The sequence below is a fragment of the Pipistrellus kuhlii genome, unplaced genomic scaffold (assembly GCF_014108245.1).
Source record: "Pipistrellus kuhlii isolate mPipKuh1 unplaced genomic scaffold, mPipKuh1.p scaffold_m20_p_11, whole genome shotgun sequence".
Classification (NCBI taxonomy): Eukaryota; Metazoa; Chordata; class Mammalia; order Chiroptera; family Vespertilionidae; genus Pipistrellus; species Pipistrellus kuhlii.
Window position 1 is genome coordinate 939,538 of NW_023425416.1, and position 16,626 is coordinate 956,163.

Genomic DNA, 16,626 nt, shown 5'->3' on the forward strand with positions numbered 1-16,626 from the left:
CCTGAAAGTCTTACTAAATTTCGAACCAGTTTCCCTTCACAGAGGGCTCTGCCAATTATGTAGCCAGGTCAGGTCTCACTGTAGAAGCACAGACAAATAGGACCATCAGGAAACAAAGCAGACGCACCACAACTAGTAAAGCATGTTATTACACAGCTTGGGGACACTTTATTGTAAGAAAGCGCTTCCTCCTGCCATCTGCTCCCCTCCTCTCGGTTTGGAGTCTGGATTTTCTGAAGGTGCACAGGGTCAGGGCAGCACACGGCACTCCTGTTCGTTTTCAGAGGCTCAGGCGGCCTTCGAGTTTGGGCACAGCATCAATCACTCAGGAAACCAGCCGTCCACCTGCAGGAACACCTCTTATCATTAATAATAACTTAATAATGTCAGTTACAGCATCCTCTTTCTGCGGCTGGCCCAGGAAGGGCCTTTAACCGAACAGAGCAATTTTTACATATCAAAGCCCTGTAGCACCAAGTAATTTGTGTTTGCAAAAGCCTGGTTGTAAATATGACTAAGGAACATTTCTCAGTTTTTATCAGAGTGATGTCCTGCCATCCCTGTGGGCCTCCAGCTGGGCCACACTCAGTCCCTAATGAGCCGCAGGGCCTCCCGCCCTCCGCTGCACGGGCTCCTGTTGGGCCTGTTTACCGCTGACAGCCTTGCTCTTCTGATCGGGCTCTGCTGCCTTATCACCGTGTTGTGTTGAGGGAGCATTTTCCTCTTCGCCTGTGTTTCCTGGCAGGGCTTTTCTTGCCTTATTGACAGTTTGTGAAAATATGCATTAATTTGGAGTTTCAAGCATGTATCATGGTGTCTCTTTGCTGTGTTTGCTTGAAGTTGATTAATGATAGGACTTCACTTGGGTCGTTCTCAGGAGAGTTCTCTCGCAGGGTCCGCATGCTAACGAGCAAAGCAGCACAGCCTCCGCTCTCCTGCCGCCAGCCGCTGCCCCCCAGAGTCCTAGTTCGGTGTGACGTGACGATTTGTAGTCATCACTCAGATGCCGCCGGGGCTCAGGGTGGTCCCCGGACCAGCAGCGCCACCAGTCTCAGGCCCCGAGTCCCCTCTGCCTCCTCTCAAGACCCTCAGGGAATGGGGTGCACCGGCCTGCCCGAGGCCCCTGGGAGGAGGACGGCCAGTTGGTCCAGAGACCACCAGGCTCCAGCCACTAGGGCGGGAGCTCCGTGCTGCCCTGTCCGGTGGCCTTACTGATACCTGGCCTTGAGCATTGGAAATGTGGCCGGTGCAGTGAGACACTGAATTTCAAATTGTATTAATTTTAACTTAAAGGCCACCTGTGGCCGCGCTGCCCTGTTGGACAGTGTGGTCTAGATGCGCTTCTGTGGAGCGCAGGGCCGCCAGCTTGCACTGGCAGCATTCCCTGAGATCCTGTTCTCACTTCCAGGCATCCGGTGCACGTCAAGGAGGAGCCCCTGGACCCGGAGGAGGCCGAGGGGCCGCTGTCCTTGGTGACCACAGCCAACCACAGCCCCGAGTTTGACCAGGACAGAGATTACGAAGATGAAGCGGTAAATGAGGACATGGAATGAACATCTGGGTAGGCCGACCCCAAAAATGAAGATTGGAAAAAACAAAACACGTCAAAAGCGAGCAGTGACGCCGTTCTCCGCTTGCTGTACAGTCTGGAGGAGCGTCACTGCGCTTTGGCAGACTCTGAAAGGTTAACTCAGTGCCATCCAGAACCCCATTTGGGAGTATTTTTGATTTTTCTACTTTTTGTTGAAAAAAGGAATTTGTACTCTGTGCATCGGATGGACGTGTTTGGTACTCGGGATTTCCCCTCTAACGGTCAGCAGCTGTTGTAAATTCGCTAAACCGACTCGCTTTCAGCAGCAGCCTCTGAACTGCAGTCCCGCGGACCGGACCGAGGACGCCCTGCGCGGGCCCGCGCCGAGGCCCGCTCCACGCTCTGCATGTCGTCACTGCCTTCCTCCAGCGGGGTTTGTTTGGGGGTTTTGCTTCCAGTTGGGATGGGGAAGGCCTTTGTGTGTTTATTGGGGGGAGGGGTGAAAAATAATTACCCCACACTTTTTAATGTATTGCTTTTTCTTCTTGCTTCTCCTCTGCCATTTTAAGTTCTGACCTCAGGCCTCCGCTGGGGCCCACGGCCTCCTGGGGGCTTCGTGTTCCTGTACCTTGTGATGAATGTTCTAGGTGTTTATTATACAGCGCTGAATGTCAGTTCTTGTTTGTAGTTTTCTGTCACTCATTCCATTTTTCTTCAGACATCACCATGTTTTCTCCAAAGTCAGAAAACATTCCGTTTTGGTCTTTTTCTAAAAGGTCCAAATGCTGCACTCTACACATGCAGGTCCGCGAGCGCGGCCTGCCCGAGAATGGATGACAGAAAAGCAGGGGCTCGGAGCAGCCGTGCGGGCGGGAGGGCTGGTTCGATACGCGCTCTGACCTCGCAGCTGCCTCATCCTCAGCGACCGCAGCATCCCACCAGCTCGGGAAACGCAGGCCGCACCCCAGCAGCTCACCATCTCGGGGCTGGCACCTGGCTGTGAAGGCTCACCTGGTGGGACCAACTCGGGACCAGCCATGCTGTGCCAGAGTGGGCGCTGTGTTTGCAAAGGGGCCAGAAAGCCGGCTTCCTTGGCAGCCCTGCTGGAGTGGCGATGGTGGTGGTGGTGGTGGTTTAACACCAGTTCAGACCTCATGGTGGCATCAGTCTGTGTGATCCAGTCAGCTGTCCGGTGGAGACTGAGTTGGGCAGGTGCTGAGGTGTTGGTGTCACGTGCGCAGGCTGGCTGCTGCAGCTCAGTGCGCACGCCCTGATCACACAGCCCAGGGCAGGCAGGCCTAGGAGACGGAGCGGGCGCGTCCAGCCTGGGCTCTGGGGCAGGAGGGGGGCGGGAGGGCCACTCAGCACCGCCGGCCCGGAGCGCTGGCCACGGCAGCCGCAGCCCTCTGCCCCGCTGCTCCCCTAGGACCGTAGCTCTTGTTTTTAGTTTGAGAGCCCTTTGGAGCTTAATTTATATTCTTTGTACCTTTTTTTCTAAAATTACCAAAGATATTACACAAAGGTAAATTATGTTCTCTGTTTTATGCTTTATCTGATGAAGCCAAATATCCTCTTATTGTTGATCAAAGGAGGGAAGGACTTAGAGGCAATGGGTGGGCTGTGGCTGCGGAAGCTGAGGAAGAGCTGCTCCTTCGTAGATGTAGAAGGCCAAGCAGATGATGGAACCAAAGTTGTTACTTGTTTTAGTTGTTGGGTATTTTTCTCTTCTGAATCTCTACCAAGACCAAATTCATTCTTGTAAAGAGAGATTACGGGGCTACTGGAGACGAGCGTAGGACACGGCATTACAGCAGTCCCAGGGGAAGGGGGTCCGTCTCACTGCCTGTGCCTGGGGAGCTGCGGTGGCCGGGCCGAGGCGGCACCACGGAGCCCAGAGAGGAGCTCCCGCAGTGGGCCTGCACCTCCCGTGTGATTCGAGAAGACGCTCCTTAGAGGAGGATTCACGCCACTTTTGTTTCAGGCTGTGCTGTGGTCACTGTGGTAATTTTGGTTTCTCTTGGCACATATCCTCTTCTTTGTTTAAACGTTTTTTTTCTTTGTTTTCTGATTAGGCCTTGGCCAGCGTTTTTCATTTTTTAATAAAGTAACACTCCTGTCCACTCGTAAGCTTGGTACAAAACTCCTCTGGCAGTGGACCTGACGCGCCTCGGCTCTGCCGGCGCAGCCTGTGGCCGGCCGGCAGCCTCCCCGTGGCCGCTCAGCGGCGGCCAGCAGGGCCTGGGCAGGGCCCGTGCTTCTGAAGAGTGGTGGCTGGTTCGTTTGGTATTCAAAAGAGGATAAAAATCTGGTAGATTAGTTCATTCTCAGCATGTGTAGCTAGACATGAGTAAAGAGAACAGCATGAGAAACTGTTAGTACGCATACCTCAGTTCAAACCTTAGGGAATGATTAAAATTAAAAAAGTCACTCAGTTGCACTTAGTCGTATGTCTTGCATGCTTAGTCTAAAGACTGTAGCAAAGGTGAGAAGGAAGAATTAGACTCCATGTCGTGCAGGTGTCACAGCCTTGCAGGAGAACCAACTGAAAACATTCTCAGGCTTACAGCAAGCAGACTCCGCTCTGATTTCACACTCTGACTGTATCCCGGGGGCTGCCCCGGCCGCTCCTTAGGATGTTTATTATGTTGTACATATATCCCAACTGTCTGTGTGAATCTTTGTCTTTCTGGGGGAGGGAGGCGGGCGGATCTTTTTTTAGATATTGTTCCTAAAAAGGAATAAATGCATACACCTGTTTGTCAAAACACCTTTGCTTTTTGTGCAACTGCTTTATATTCATGATACTTAAAAAATAGCTTTGGGGAGAAAACTACTGTATGTAATGGAATTGCAGGATATGCTGCACATGTATTTTATTTAGTTATCCTTGCTTTAAGAATATCGGATGACATTTCCTGACATGTGGGAGAGAGAAATTCCCTACCCTTTTTTTCTTTTGCTTTTAAATTGTAACATAGTTAACAGACTTTTCCCCCCCTTCTCATTGATTGGAGCATTTTGTACAGGTTTTGTGTGTGTGTGTGTGTGTGCGTGTGCGTGGGCATGTGTGATAATCTGTTTTTTTTTTGATACATTCCTATCCATTGTGTCTATCCTACACTGCCTTCCTGGCGATCTTAAACAAGTTCATACATTTGAAAAGAGAAGAAATGTTTTAACGATGTTTTCTGCTGCAGTACATATTTGCATGATAAAATTGCAGGGCCACACTTTCAAAGCTTATCAGTGACGTGGTGATTAATGGCGAGGAGTGTCAAAGCTATTGAACTTTTTGTATTAAAAAAAAAAACACTTTACAAGGTGCCAAAATGTAAACACAATTTGTTACATTTTCTCCAACAAAAAGCAAACCTTAGGGACGTGGTCCCGCGAACCAGGCCAAGCAAGCGCTGTCAGGAATGACGACCCCACGGCCCCAGAGCCGGTCGCCGGCCGGCCCCACCGACAGCTCTGACACCTCACACCCATCACCTAACCACCAGCCTGGTTCTTCACCCAAGTGATGTAAAGCACTGGTTCTTATTGTGAAAAGAAAGTTACATGTTTCCTCTCCTTCCCACATTCCAGCTGAGCTCGTTTCCCAGGGCGCAGGGGGCTTGCGTTCTAAGGGTTTGGGATGGTGTGGTACCTTCGGTTAACGGTGTGCCCTGTTGATACTTTGAATGTGTTTGAGAGTCGGTTTTGCTTTTTTTATCCTGAGAATGAGACTTGTAATCTAACGGCATCGTGGGCCCCGGCAGTTCACGGTCTCCCCCAGACGGCGCAGACAGCACAGCGGGACCGCCCGCTCCAGGGCGGCGCTGCCAGCAACAGGAACTTCCGTTTTGTTTCGTTTTGATACGGCATAAAAGAAACTCATTCCTTGATATCAACTGTAATTCCATCATTCCGTGTCTGTGGATGCAGACAATAAAAAATGTGTAGTCAGTACTGAGGACTGACATGGCATTCTCAAATGCAATAAAATGCTGGTTGTTCACACTGGTGGTCAGAGTCGCCACAGCCTGCGTTTCTTTCCCTCTCCCCGCGACTGTGTCCGCTGGGCACGGCCCCGGCGTCCTCGGCTGCTGCCAGCGCTGATTGAGATCATCGGGCCTGAGCTCCCAGCGTCACAGGCCGAAGCTCTGGCCTCGGGCCTCAAGTCCCGTCTCCACCGGGGAATGGGAACCGGGGACGAGGAGGCGACCTCTGCTCCTGAGGAAGTACGGTCTTATTTTTCTTCATCAGGTTTTATGGAGAAAAACAAAATGTTTAATAACTAGCATTAAGAGCAAACTGAAATTTCAGAGGAAAGCAATATCATGAATAATTCATTAGAATTTCACATCTGCAAGATTAGTCATCCAAATAAAATGCTAATGTCAAAAACATGCACCGTCTATAATATTCTCATCAAGAGATCTTTTTGCATATAATGATAAATGCTTAGAACAAGTGATTTTATAAAAACATTCTATAAAAATATGCTAGATCAGTGTTCTCAGGGAAGGAAACAGAAGAGCCCCAGTAACTATTCCAGAAAAACCATCTTGATCTTGAGATTTTTAAAATTGAATATCTTCAATAAAATTTATTTTTAATGTTATGTTGTGTACACTAAGAATTAATTTGGGCATCTTTCAGTAAAAATGAAATTGGTCTATTGCAGCAATTTTCAACCCTTTCTAATGGCATACATAAACTAATTACTAAAATTCTGTGTTAAATTAAAAAAAATGTATTTTTTGCTGATCTGGCCAAAAAAAGTGTAATTTTGATTCACAGTAGATGGCTATTGTTGTGTTGGTTCTTGGCATTTCTTCAAATATATTTTATTGACTTTTTTAGAGAGAGAAGGAAGGAGAGAAAAACATGCCAACACTGATGAGAGCGAGATCAACACGCTGCCTCCTGCACTCCCCAATGAGAATCATGCGCCCTGACCAGGAATCGAACCAACGACCTTTTGGTACACGGGCAACACTCATCTAACTGAGCCACACTGGCTGGCTTTTGTCATTTTTTATTTGACAATCTAAGGGAAATGAAGTCAGTTCCCGGTATTTTTAAATAGTGAGGTGTTAGGTGTTTTAAAAATTCTTGCAGCAATGGGTTGAAATCACTAATCTGTTGAAAGCAGCACGTTAAGTGGCCAGAGCGTGGTAATAAAAGCCGCTACCTGATGTTCGGAGCACATCCCATCCCACGGCGAACGGGCTGAGAGCTGAGCCTTGCCCCTTTCACTCGGAAGACGCGGTCCTGCTGAGGAGGAGGCTGGTGTGCCCCCGGCGTGGCTCAGGAGGCCCCTGCTCTGCGGCAGGCCTTGCTGAGCGGCCGGAGGGTGTCTTCTCTGGGCAGGCGGGCCGCAGCCCGCAGTGCCCTAGCCTGGCAGCTGGCGAGCCGCGGGCCCCAGTGCTCCCCAGTGCTCCACGGCTAGCGAAGGCTGTGGGTTCTGATGCCCCACAAAGCCGGGCCAGCCAAAGGCTGCCGGCACACGCAGCTGAGGGTCAGTGTGCTCACACATTTGAGTAAGCTGAAGGACCCAAACCAAGAATGACAATGCACTAGTGACGACGAGGTCGGGAACTGTTCTAAAGCATGAACATCCTTGACATATTTCACACTTGTCAGGTAAACAAGGCAGCAAATCCAAAATACAGGTTTTCTTTTAAATGAGACCTTTTTGTAAGAGCTTAGATTCTCAGGAATAGGAGTTTCACACCAGCACAGGCACATGAGGGTAATGCCCACTTCTCCAAGGAAAACCAACCAAAGTATTGTCTTACTAGATTTTTTTCTTTTTGATCTTACACATTTATGTTCAGGATAGTGGTCACAATTTATCATTGTAGTTGAGTCAAGTTAAAGTATTCCTTATTAAAGGGAAGTTGGGTCTGAAACTTTCATTTAAGGAATTGACTGATGAAAAGTTTAAGACAATTCACATTGAGGGAAAGTAAGTTACATATGAAAACACTGGCTTAACTGGGACAATAGTTGGGTTAGAAAGCTATCACTTTAAATATTACCTCTTTATTTTTAAACAGTATTTGACTTTTTAAAGAAGCTAAATGTATTGTAAAATGACCTTCAGTGCTCTCTATATAGATATAGATATATAGATAAATATCTATATCTACATATTTATTTACATAATGGGTATTTCCATTTGAAATTACCAGTCTTTTTTTTTTTTTTTTTTTTTTTTTTTTTTTTTTGGCTTATATCGAGAATATAAGGAAGGAAAAGACTTCAAGTTATAATGTTAATTTGAAGGTAACTGATCTTTCAAGAATTAATTTCAGCCAAAGCAATAATCATTATTTACCAGTGTGTGACATTTTTATCACTCATCATATTAGCAAATTTCCATTGAAAATGCTAAAATGGTTCGTCATAAGGCAGATAACTGCTCTGGCTGTAAAAATGACCAACACAAGTGCCGGTGTTCAAACATTAAATTATACTGTAATTAATAAAGACAGTTAAACTGCCGACTAGCAACAGCAATTTAGGTAACCACATTTGATCGGCTATAAATTGTAACTACATTAAAATTCCAGAAATGTTAGCAATATGGATCACTTGATGAAAGTCAGTGATGATCACCAACTTTTTTTTTTTTTTTTTAACAACGGAAGCACAGGTCAAGTTGACCACAAATCCATGGACGAAGATCAGGCCTTAGCACTTTTCATCTTGTGAAACAAGCAATTACAAAGAGCTGCATCGATTTGGTAAAAAGCTTTAGGTGACATAAATTGTTTCCTGTTTAGCTTATTGCTCTGATACATAAATGTCACCAGCCCGGTATTAATTAGGCCGGGCGCAGCTCCGGCACTTCCAGGGCCGGGCGGCTCCGCCCGTCCGTGGCTCCGGCTCGCTCATTAGCGGAGAAGCGTCGGAGCTGCTGTGGGCGGTGAAGTCCTGAGGAGCAGCTCCATTTTAGTTCAGATCCAAATGGCAGGATTTCAGATTTGCTTTCTTGCCACTTGACAAAGCACCAGGTTTAAAAAATACCTACTAAACAAGAACATTTACAAGGTATTTCGGCCTCTGAAAAGTTAACACTCCCCGTCTCAGTATATGGTTCTAAACATGTTTCCTTGGGTTGCTATTTCTACATTTAAAATACAATTTTAAATGGCTTGTGCATGTTATTGACTTAACATAAATCAAATGTATCATATATACTTTCCTTAGGTTGGCAGGCCACTTAGAAAAATACATTAGATTCTGGGGGGGAAAGTCTGGAGAAAATTTATTAAATAGAAGTTTTTACTGTAATAGAATATTAATGCAGACCAAAGCTCATTTGCCATTAAGCTGATCCTTTTTTAACATACACATGCTTTTTATTATTTTGCACTCAAGCAGAAATTCCGCATTCAAAGACTTTCCGTCGAGTCGGGAATGTCTCTGGCAAGAAACACGTGAGGAGCCTGACCTTCAGAGAGACAGCAGACGGGCCCGCGTGGAGCGCCAGCCGCGGGGCCACAGACGGCCCTGGGCGCCGGGGCCGCCGTCAGCTGGTGGGAGCGGGAGAAACTCCTCCTTCCGCAGCACCTCAGCGCACCCAGATGGAAATATTTGATTTGCAACATAAAAGGTTCATTAATTACCACTTGAATATTTAAGTATATTTTGCAATCTAACAGAGAATGATAAAGCAGTGATTAAAACCTCTAATAAAATGGTAAAGATATTTCAGTAAGCTTAGCCACATTATGGCTTAGGGAGAGATCCCAGCTTTCTTGCAGAATAGTCTTAGTCATTTTTGAGTGTGTACTTGAAGGAGCAAGCTAAGAGTTCAGAATAATTTGTTTCTCACTTTCAAATGTTTACTAATTATTTTCCCCAAATCAACCTTGCCACGTTAGGACCCTGGATGAGAAAAAAATCTCCCAGGCATGTTGGAGAACTGAGCGTCTGACCCAAAAATTAAGATACTTCCAGAAGTACCCAGTAGGCTGAAGAGATTAGAAGCGATCACATAACAGTGCTTTCCTGCCCACAGAACACACTGAATCTGAACACTCAGCCCCAGAACTGAGTCCCTTCCCTGCTCCTGCCCAGCGTCCGTCACCAGGAGCCATTGCACTGCCGTGTGTGGAGGTGGGACTCCTAACCACAGAGCCCAGCGCCCTCTGGCTCAAATGCTGCTGCACCCAGCCCCAGCCACGACCCAGTCCTAACTGGCGCTGACATGGTGACTTGGCAAGTTATTTTGTCTCCTTGGTCCTCAGCTTTCTCTTTTTCCTAATGGAGCCATTTAACTAAATGATAAAAGGGGTTCCTTTCAATTTTAAAGTCCTAAAAAATTGATGACGTTCTTCCTTGGGGACTTTTCTTGATGAAATCCACGGTCTCAGCATGGATTTTGTGTGGCATTTTACATTTCATCAATATTAAAATATTGCCTAATTAAACTCTGCCTGGCCACGTGACCTGTTAGGAGCAGGTTGCACTGGCATGCATGAACCCTTCCATCCATCCACCCATCCATCCACCCATCCATCCATCCACCCACCCACCCACCCATCCACCCACCCACCCATCCATCCACCCATCCACCCACCCACCCACCCATCCATCCACCCATCCATCCACCCACCCACCCACCCACCCATCCACCCATCCATCTACCCACCCATCTATCCACCCATCCATCTATCCACCCATCCACCCATCCATCCATTTAACCATCCATCCATCCACCCATCCACCCACCCACCCATCCATCCATCCACCCACCCACCCACCCATCCATCCACCCATCCACCCACCCACCCATCCACCCACCCATCCACAAATGCTCATTAACTGACCTGTTCACATTCAGTGCTGGGGATGCCACTGGGGGAGACAGACACAAACTTGGCTTCATGGTGCCCAGTGGTCCCCTGGGAAGACAGTTCCTAAACGTCCCAGAGGATCGTGATGGCGCGGGGGAAGCCCCCACCGCCCCACCCCGCCTGGCCTGCCGTGCGAATGTTTACCAGGAGCTCACAGGATGCCAAAGGGCGTGCCAGCCTGGGAGCCAGGGAAAGCTCCAGACAGAGCAGAAGAGCTGGAGTGTGCAGTAGGGACTCCCGAGCAGGGTCAGCAAGGGCTTTTCTAGAAAACCCTGAAGTCGCCATGCAGTTGCCCTAAATCACACATATGGCAAAACCATCATTCAGTCACGCCGGCGGGCCTGAGTGCCGCACACAGTCCTGCTCCTGGTCCCTGGGGTGCTGCCGACCCAGCTGCACGTCCAGCAAGGAAGCTGCTCCTCTCCCTGCCCCCACCCCACCCCACCTCACCCCGTCCCACCCCTACCCCCACTCCCACCTCACCCTACCCCACCCCTACCTCACCCTACCCCACCCCCACTCCCACCTCCACCCCTCCCCACCTCACCCCCACCTCACCCCGCCCCACCCCCACCTCACACTACCCCACCCCCACCTCACCCTACCCCACCCCCACTCCCACCCTGCCCTAACCCCGCCCCACCCCCGCCCCACCCCACCCCCAGCTCACCCTACCCCACCTCACCCCCGCCCCACCCCACAGCAGGCCCCCCGGGGGACGGCCACCAGCAGCTACAGCCACAGGAGCTCTCCAAGGAACGGCTCCGGGCTGCTCATGGTCACCGCTGTGCCTGACCCTACAGCCCGTCCGCTGGGGCTGGTCATGCCCCTGTTCCTAAAGCCCTCCCAGCAAAGGACTCTCAGAGCCTGGCGTAGCTTCCAGCCCCCTCGTCACGTGTGAGCTGTTGCAGTCATCGCAGTGAGGAGTAGTTCAGTGAAATGTCACCTCTATGCAATGTGGGAGCCAGATCCGGGCCTGGGGGCCTTTCTGACCTGCCTCACCCGGACCGCGTGTGAGAGGCCTGGGCCTTTCCGGACTCTCCCAGGAGGGAAGAAAGACTGTCTGGCAGGAAAACCCCGTTTCTGTCTCCAGAGCCCACCCTGTGCTGAGACCTGCCGCCCCCGGAAAACGCACGGAGCAGCGAGAGCTCCCGAGGACTGGGCTCCCGCACAGGCGGCCGTGGAGCCAGTAAGCAGGTGCCAGCCTCCCTGGCCTCATCGGCCAGACCCCTGGGCCCCGCTCCTTGCACCTCTGCGGGCCTCAGAGCAACCCCACGCTCCAGGGCAGCTGTGCGTGACCGAGCCATGGTGGTGCAAAGCCAAGGATGCAGTGAAGTAAGCGGAACAGTTCTGAGGACCAACAGACCAAGTGCTGTCCTCCTGCCCTTTGCACTCCGGCTGGGAGCCACGCCTTCAGGAGGCAGCTCAGGCGGCAGGTGAGACCCCGGGCTGCAGGCGCAGGCCTCGGAGGGCTGTGTGCTTGAGGCGAAGGGCCCGGGCTGAGCGAAGCCCAGACAGTGAGTAGAACAGCAGGTGTACTTTGAGGGACAGTTTCCAGTCTTCATTTCCATCCGAGCAGAGAGCACCTGCTGTTCTCTGGGAGAGCCAGGCCTCCACACCACCCTCCCCGTCAGTGCTCCTGCAGCCCTTCGGCACTTCAGTTCGCCTGCTGCGTGCTTGCCCCGGACTTCTATTACACCATCGAGAGAAATGCTCTTCTGAAGGAGCTGTTGACTGGCCAGGACTTATTATGACTCTTTTGCTGTAATATGGAAAGGGCCCACCTAAGTTAAAGGAAAGAAAAAAACAGAGACAAAAGAATGAGACGCTCATCCACCCAACAGCGTGAGCAGAACTCCTGGTCCTCTTGCTGGAGGGGCAGCAGCGAGCCGCCTGTGGGAGGAGGGACGGTCCACCAGCAAAGGCACCAATGGGCGTGTAACATGGAGAGGTGCTGGGAGCCCAGAGCAGACTGGGAGCTGAGACCAGGGCAAGATGGGAACCCAGGAGGGGAGACTGAAAGCAAAACTGGGAATGCAAAGCAGACACACTGACCACATCACGTGGACTCCAGCCATGCCTGAAGCTATATAGTTTTTATTCTCCTGGATTTTCAGTTACATGAGCCAATAAATCCTCTTGTATAAGCTAGTTTGAGTGGCCTTCTGCTTTTTGTAATCAAATGTAGTGGGGTTCATTTCACAGAGGGAACAACATTCATGAAGGCCACGTTCAGGGACACGAAGGAGGCTTGTGTGTGTGGAGCTCCGAATGTGACGGAGGGCATGGTGGGTTGATGTTCAGATGGAGGCCAGGGCTGGACTAATTGTCATGGCTTCATGAGAAACGTCATGTGACATTCTAAGTGGCCTCTCCTGGCCTTCCGAGGTAAGGTTATTTCTCCAAAACACAGTGGTGTCGGGGGAAGAAGGCGCTTTTTTGGGGCCAGAAGAGGGCAAAATGAGTGTTTTGCACTCTCATCAAGTCCAACATAATCCACAATGCCAAAAAGGGATGGAGACCTGAGTCACTGGACAGGACTAGGATGAATTTTATATCATTTCTCTCATTTCTTTTTTTTTTTTTTTAATATATTTTATTGATTTTGTACAGAGAGGAAGGGAGAGAGATAGAGAGCTAGAAACATCGATGAGAGAGAGTCATCGATCAGCTGCCTCTTGCACACCCCCTACTGGGGATATGCCCGCAGCCAAGGTACATGCCCTTGACCGGAATCGAACCCGGGTCCCTCAGTCCCCAAGCCGACGCTCTATCCATTGAGCCAAACCGGTCTCGGCAATTTCTCTCATTTCTTGATCAGAGCAAATTTGGCTTCAGACTTGACTAAATAACTAGCAGAGCTATCTGAAAGTGGTAATTTTTCAAAAATGTCTTCCGAGTTTCAAATAAGCATGTCAATTAAAAGTATACAAGATGCTAATGAGCAGCAAGAGGAGACGCAGAGAATGGACTCAGAGGGGCCACATTCCGAGCAGGCCTCACTAAATATTTTATTTCCCCCCAGACCTCAACTCCTGTGTCTGAACCACACTCTCTCCCACCATAGGTGGGGTTCTGCAGCTGGAACCCAGCTGGTGGTAGTGTTACTGCTTTAGCCCAGGGTCCGGTTTGGACTGTTGGTGGTCTGTGCCATGCCAGCTGTTCGATATTGTGGCTATTGCCGTGGTCTCCCCTCTGTAACCGGCTGACCACAGGCTGTGGGTCCAGGGTAAATGTCCCCTGCCACGCCATCAGAGAATTCTAGAGGAGGACTCTGATTGGCCCAACCTCCATCATCCCCGCCTCTCTCAGTCAATCATAGTGACTGACAGTGGGAGGGACAGCCTGTTAACTGGCCATGGCTGTGGAAATGCTGGCCAGATAAAAATGTTCCTCTAAGAATCAGTTCCTTCTAAGGACAAAACTGTTCCTTCCAAGAAAAGAAGGGATTCTAGGGAGGCCAAAACAGCTGTCCCTGCCCCCACCAGAGCTGAGCTCCGTGCCAAGCTCACATCGTGGGCAGAGGGTCCTGAGCCGCAAGTGCTTTTGTTCTGCTCACGCCTTAGAGATGGACCACTGGCCTAGCCAGCAGCAGCACTGAGTGCCTCCTGTGTCCGACAGCTTGTTAGATTCTGGGAATCAGTAGTGAACCAGGCAGAAAACAATCCCAGCCTCCAAAGCTTTCTCTCTAGAAAGGGGAAAAGACCGTGGTAGGTAAATGAGGATTAGTGGTGGGCAGGGAGGAGAGAAAGCGCTGGGGAGAGGGCTGCTGGGGTGATTGCCACCGGAAAGCCCTCAATGACAATGCAGTGCCACCTCACTCCTGTCAGAATGGCTGTCATCAACAAATCAACAAACTACAAGTGATGGCGAGGATGCAGAGAAAAAGGAACTCTCATGTGCTGCTGGTGGGAATGCAGACTGGTGCAGCCACTGTGGAGAACAGTATGGAGTTTCCTCAAAAAATTAAAAATGGAACTGCCATTTGACCCAGTAATCCCACTTCTTGGAATATATTCCAAGAAACCATAAACATGAATCCGAAAGGATATATGCACCCCTATGTTCATAGCAGCACAATTCACCATAACTAAAAGATTTAGAAACAGCCTAAGTGCCCATCAGCAGATGAGTGGATTAGAAAACTGTTGTACATCTACACAATGGAATACTACGCTGCAATAAAAAAGAAGGAATTCTTACCATTTGCAACAGCATGGATAGAACTGGAGAGCATTATGCTGAGTGAAATAAGCCAGTCAGAGAAAGATAAATACCTCACTCATCAATGGGAAATAATGAACAAATTAAGTTGATAAACTGGGACAGATCCAGAGACAGAGAAGCATCGATCAGACTGTCAAATCTCAGAGGGAAGGTAGGGGAGGAGGGGTAAGGAGGAGAGATCAACCAAAGGACTTGTATGCATGCATATAAGCCTAACCAATGGACACAGACAACGGGGGGTGAGGGCATGGGGGGATCAGGGGTATGGGGGAATAAGAAAATATATGTAACACCATAATCAATAAAGTGATTTTTTAAAAAGACCTCAACGATGAGGTGACATTTGAATAAAGATTTGAAGGTAACAGTCTATGTAGGTATCTGGGAGAACGTTCTGGACAGAGGAACAGAAGAGGCAAAGGCTCTGAGGGTCCAACCTCGCGAGGGAAAGAGGGCTGTGAGAAAGGGGGACAAAGGCAATGGGCAGCAGAGATGCTGTGCGTCAGTGATGCTATGAGGACATTTCTTTTCTTCTTGGTGAGATGGAGGCCATTGGAGCACAAATGTGACGTCCCCTGACCTGGGTTTTAAAATGATTCCTCTGTCTGCTGGGTTTTAAATGTAAGGAAGCAAGTGTGGAAGCAGAAGGATGAGCTACAAGGACTGTGGGGCTGGAACTAGGAGCAGCGGCAGAGGCTGTGAGAAGAAAATAGAGCCAGTTGAATTTACTGTTGAATATAGTGTCAGTCATGAGCAGTGAAAAGGGTCAATGGAGACCCAGGTCTTTTGGTGAGATAAACTGGGAGGATGGTGTTGCCATTCACCAACTGAGGATGCTTCAAGAGGAACGATTTTATGGTAATATCAAGAGATTGTTCTAGATCTCTTGGTCTCGAGCAAGTGGTCGGCAAACTCATTAGTCAACAGAGCCAAATGTCAACAGTACAATGATTGAAATTTCTTTTGAGAGCCGAAAACCGACTTCTGCTCATGGGCCACAAAGTTTCAATCGCACTGTGCGTAGGTGCCCACACGTGGTATTTTGTGGAAGAGCCACACTCAAGGGACCAAAGAGCTGCATGTGACTTGTGAGCCACAGTTTGCCAACCACTGTTCTAGACTCAAGAGGCTTCTTGACCATCCAACATGAGATGTTGAGTAGGCAGCTGACCAAGGATCCTGAAGTTAGAGCAGAGGTTGGGGTTGAATATGTGCAGGAGTGTGTATTAGGGGCAGGAAAGAGTAAATAATACTGTGTTTCAATAACAGAAAAAATGGGAAATCTTTGCTAAATAAAAACCATTTAATTTGGAGAAAGTATGTAGTTTGGATTGAATGAAATCAAGAATTTGGAGATTCAGTTCAATTAGTTTGGGCCCAAGATCAGGTGACTTACTTAATGAACTTAAAATTGATGTCTGGGAGAGTCTCTTCCGCTGGCTTTGGTGGAATGGACAGGTGGTAACTACTTACTGCTGAATTACATCCATAACAAAAAATGTTAATTTGTAGAATCAGAACTATAAAACAATTGTGTGTGGGTAAGAGAGAGGGGACAGGAGAGAGAGAGAGAGCTTTATATATAAACAACTTCCAACCTCAAGTATCATTTCCTGGGTTGGACATTTTCAGAGTTACTAATTTAAAAATAAAGATCACTCACTTTAGGCTCATTGTCTCCCAGAAGTCTTCCCTTAATTACCAGACCCGCATAACCCATTTCCTGTGGTGTGCAAAAAGGTGTGTAATTAAACCATCAGCACAATATCTAGCTCCATGTAAAACCCACACTTAGGAACTTTAACTGCTGAATAAAAACTCCTATTACATGACCATTAAATATTATGCATAAAGCGAGTCCTGGTAGGACCTGATTAATTTTTATGCACTGTGGGTTGTGTAGGGGAGAATTTGATTTTGGTGGTCTCCTCCTCAGCAAGCCCCGAGCCTCTGACAGCTTCGCCTCAGGAAAGGTGCGCTGAGCTGTCTGATTTCACATGGACCTCAACTACT

General features: G+C 48.9%; 1 protein-coding gene across 12 annotated transcripts in view; it reads left to right on the plus strand.

The window, feature by feature from the left end:
- The window catches only part of FOXP1 (forkhead box P1), a 525,702-nt gene extending 520,154 nt beyond the window's left edge, over positions 1-5,548 (plus strand). For all 12 annotated transcript variants that reach the window (XM_045578936.1, XM_045578935.1, XM_036430546.2 and 9 more), the window contains one exon: positions 1,409-5,548. In XM_045578936.1, the coding sequence (XP_045434892.1) occupies positions 1,409-1,504 (96 nt within the window). In that variant the 3' untranslated portion in view covers positions 1,505-5,548. The remainder of the gene's footprint in view (positions 1-1,408) is intronic.
- Positions 5,549-16,626: the final 11,078 nt, after the last annotated feature.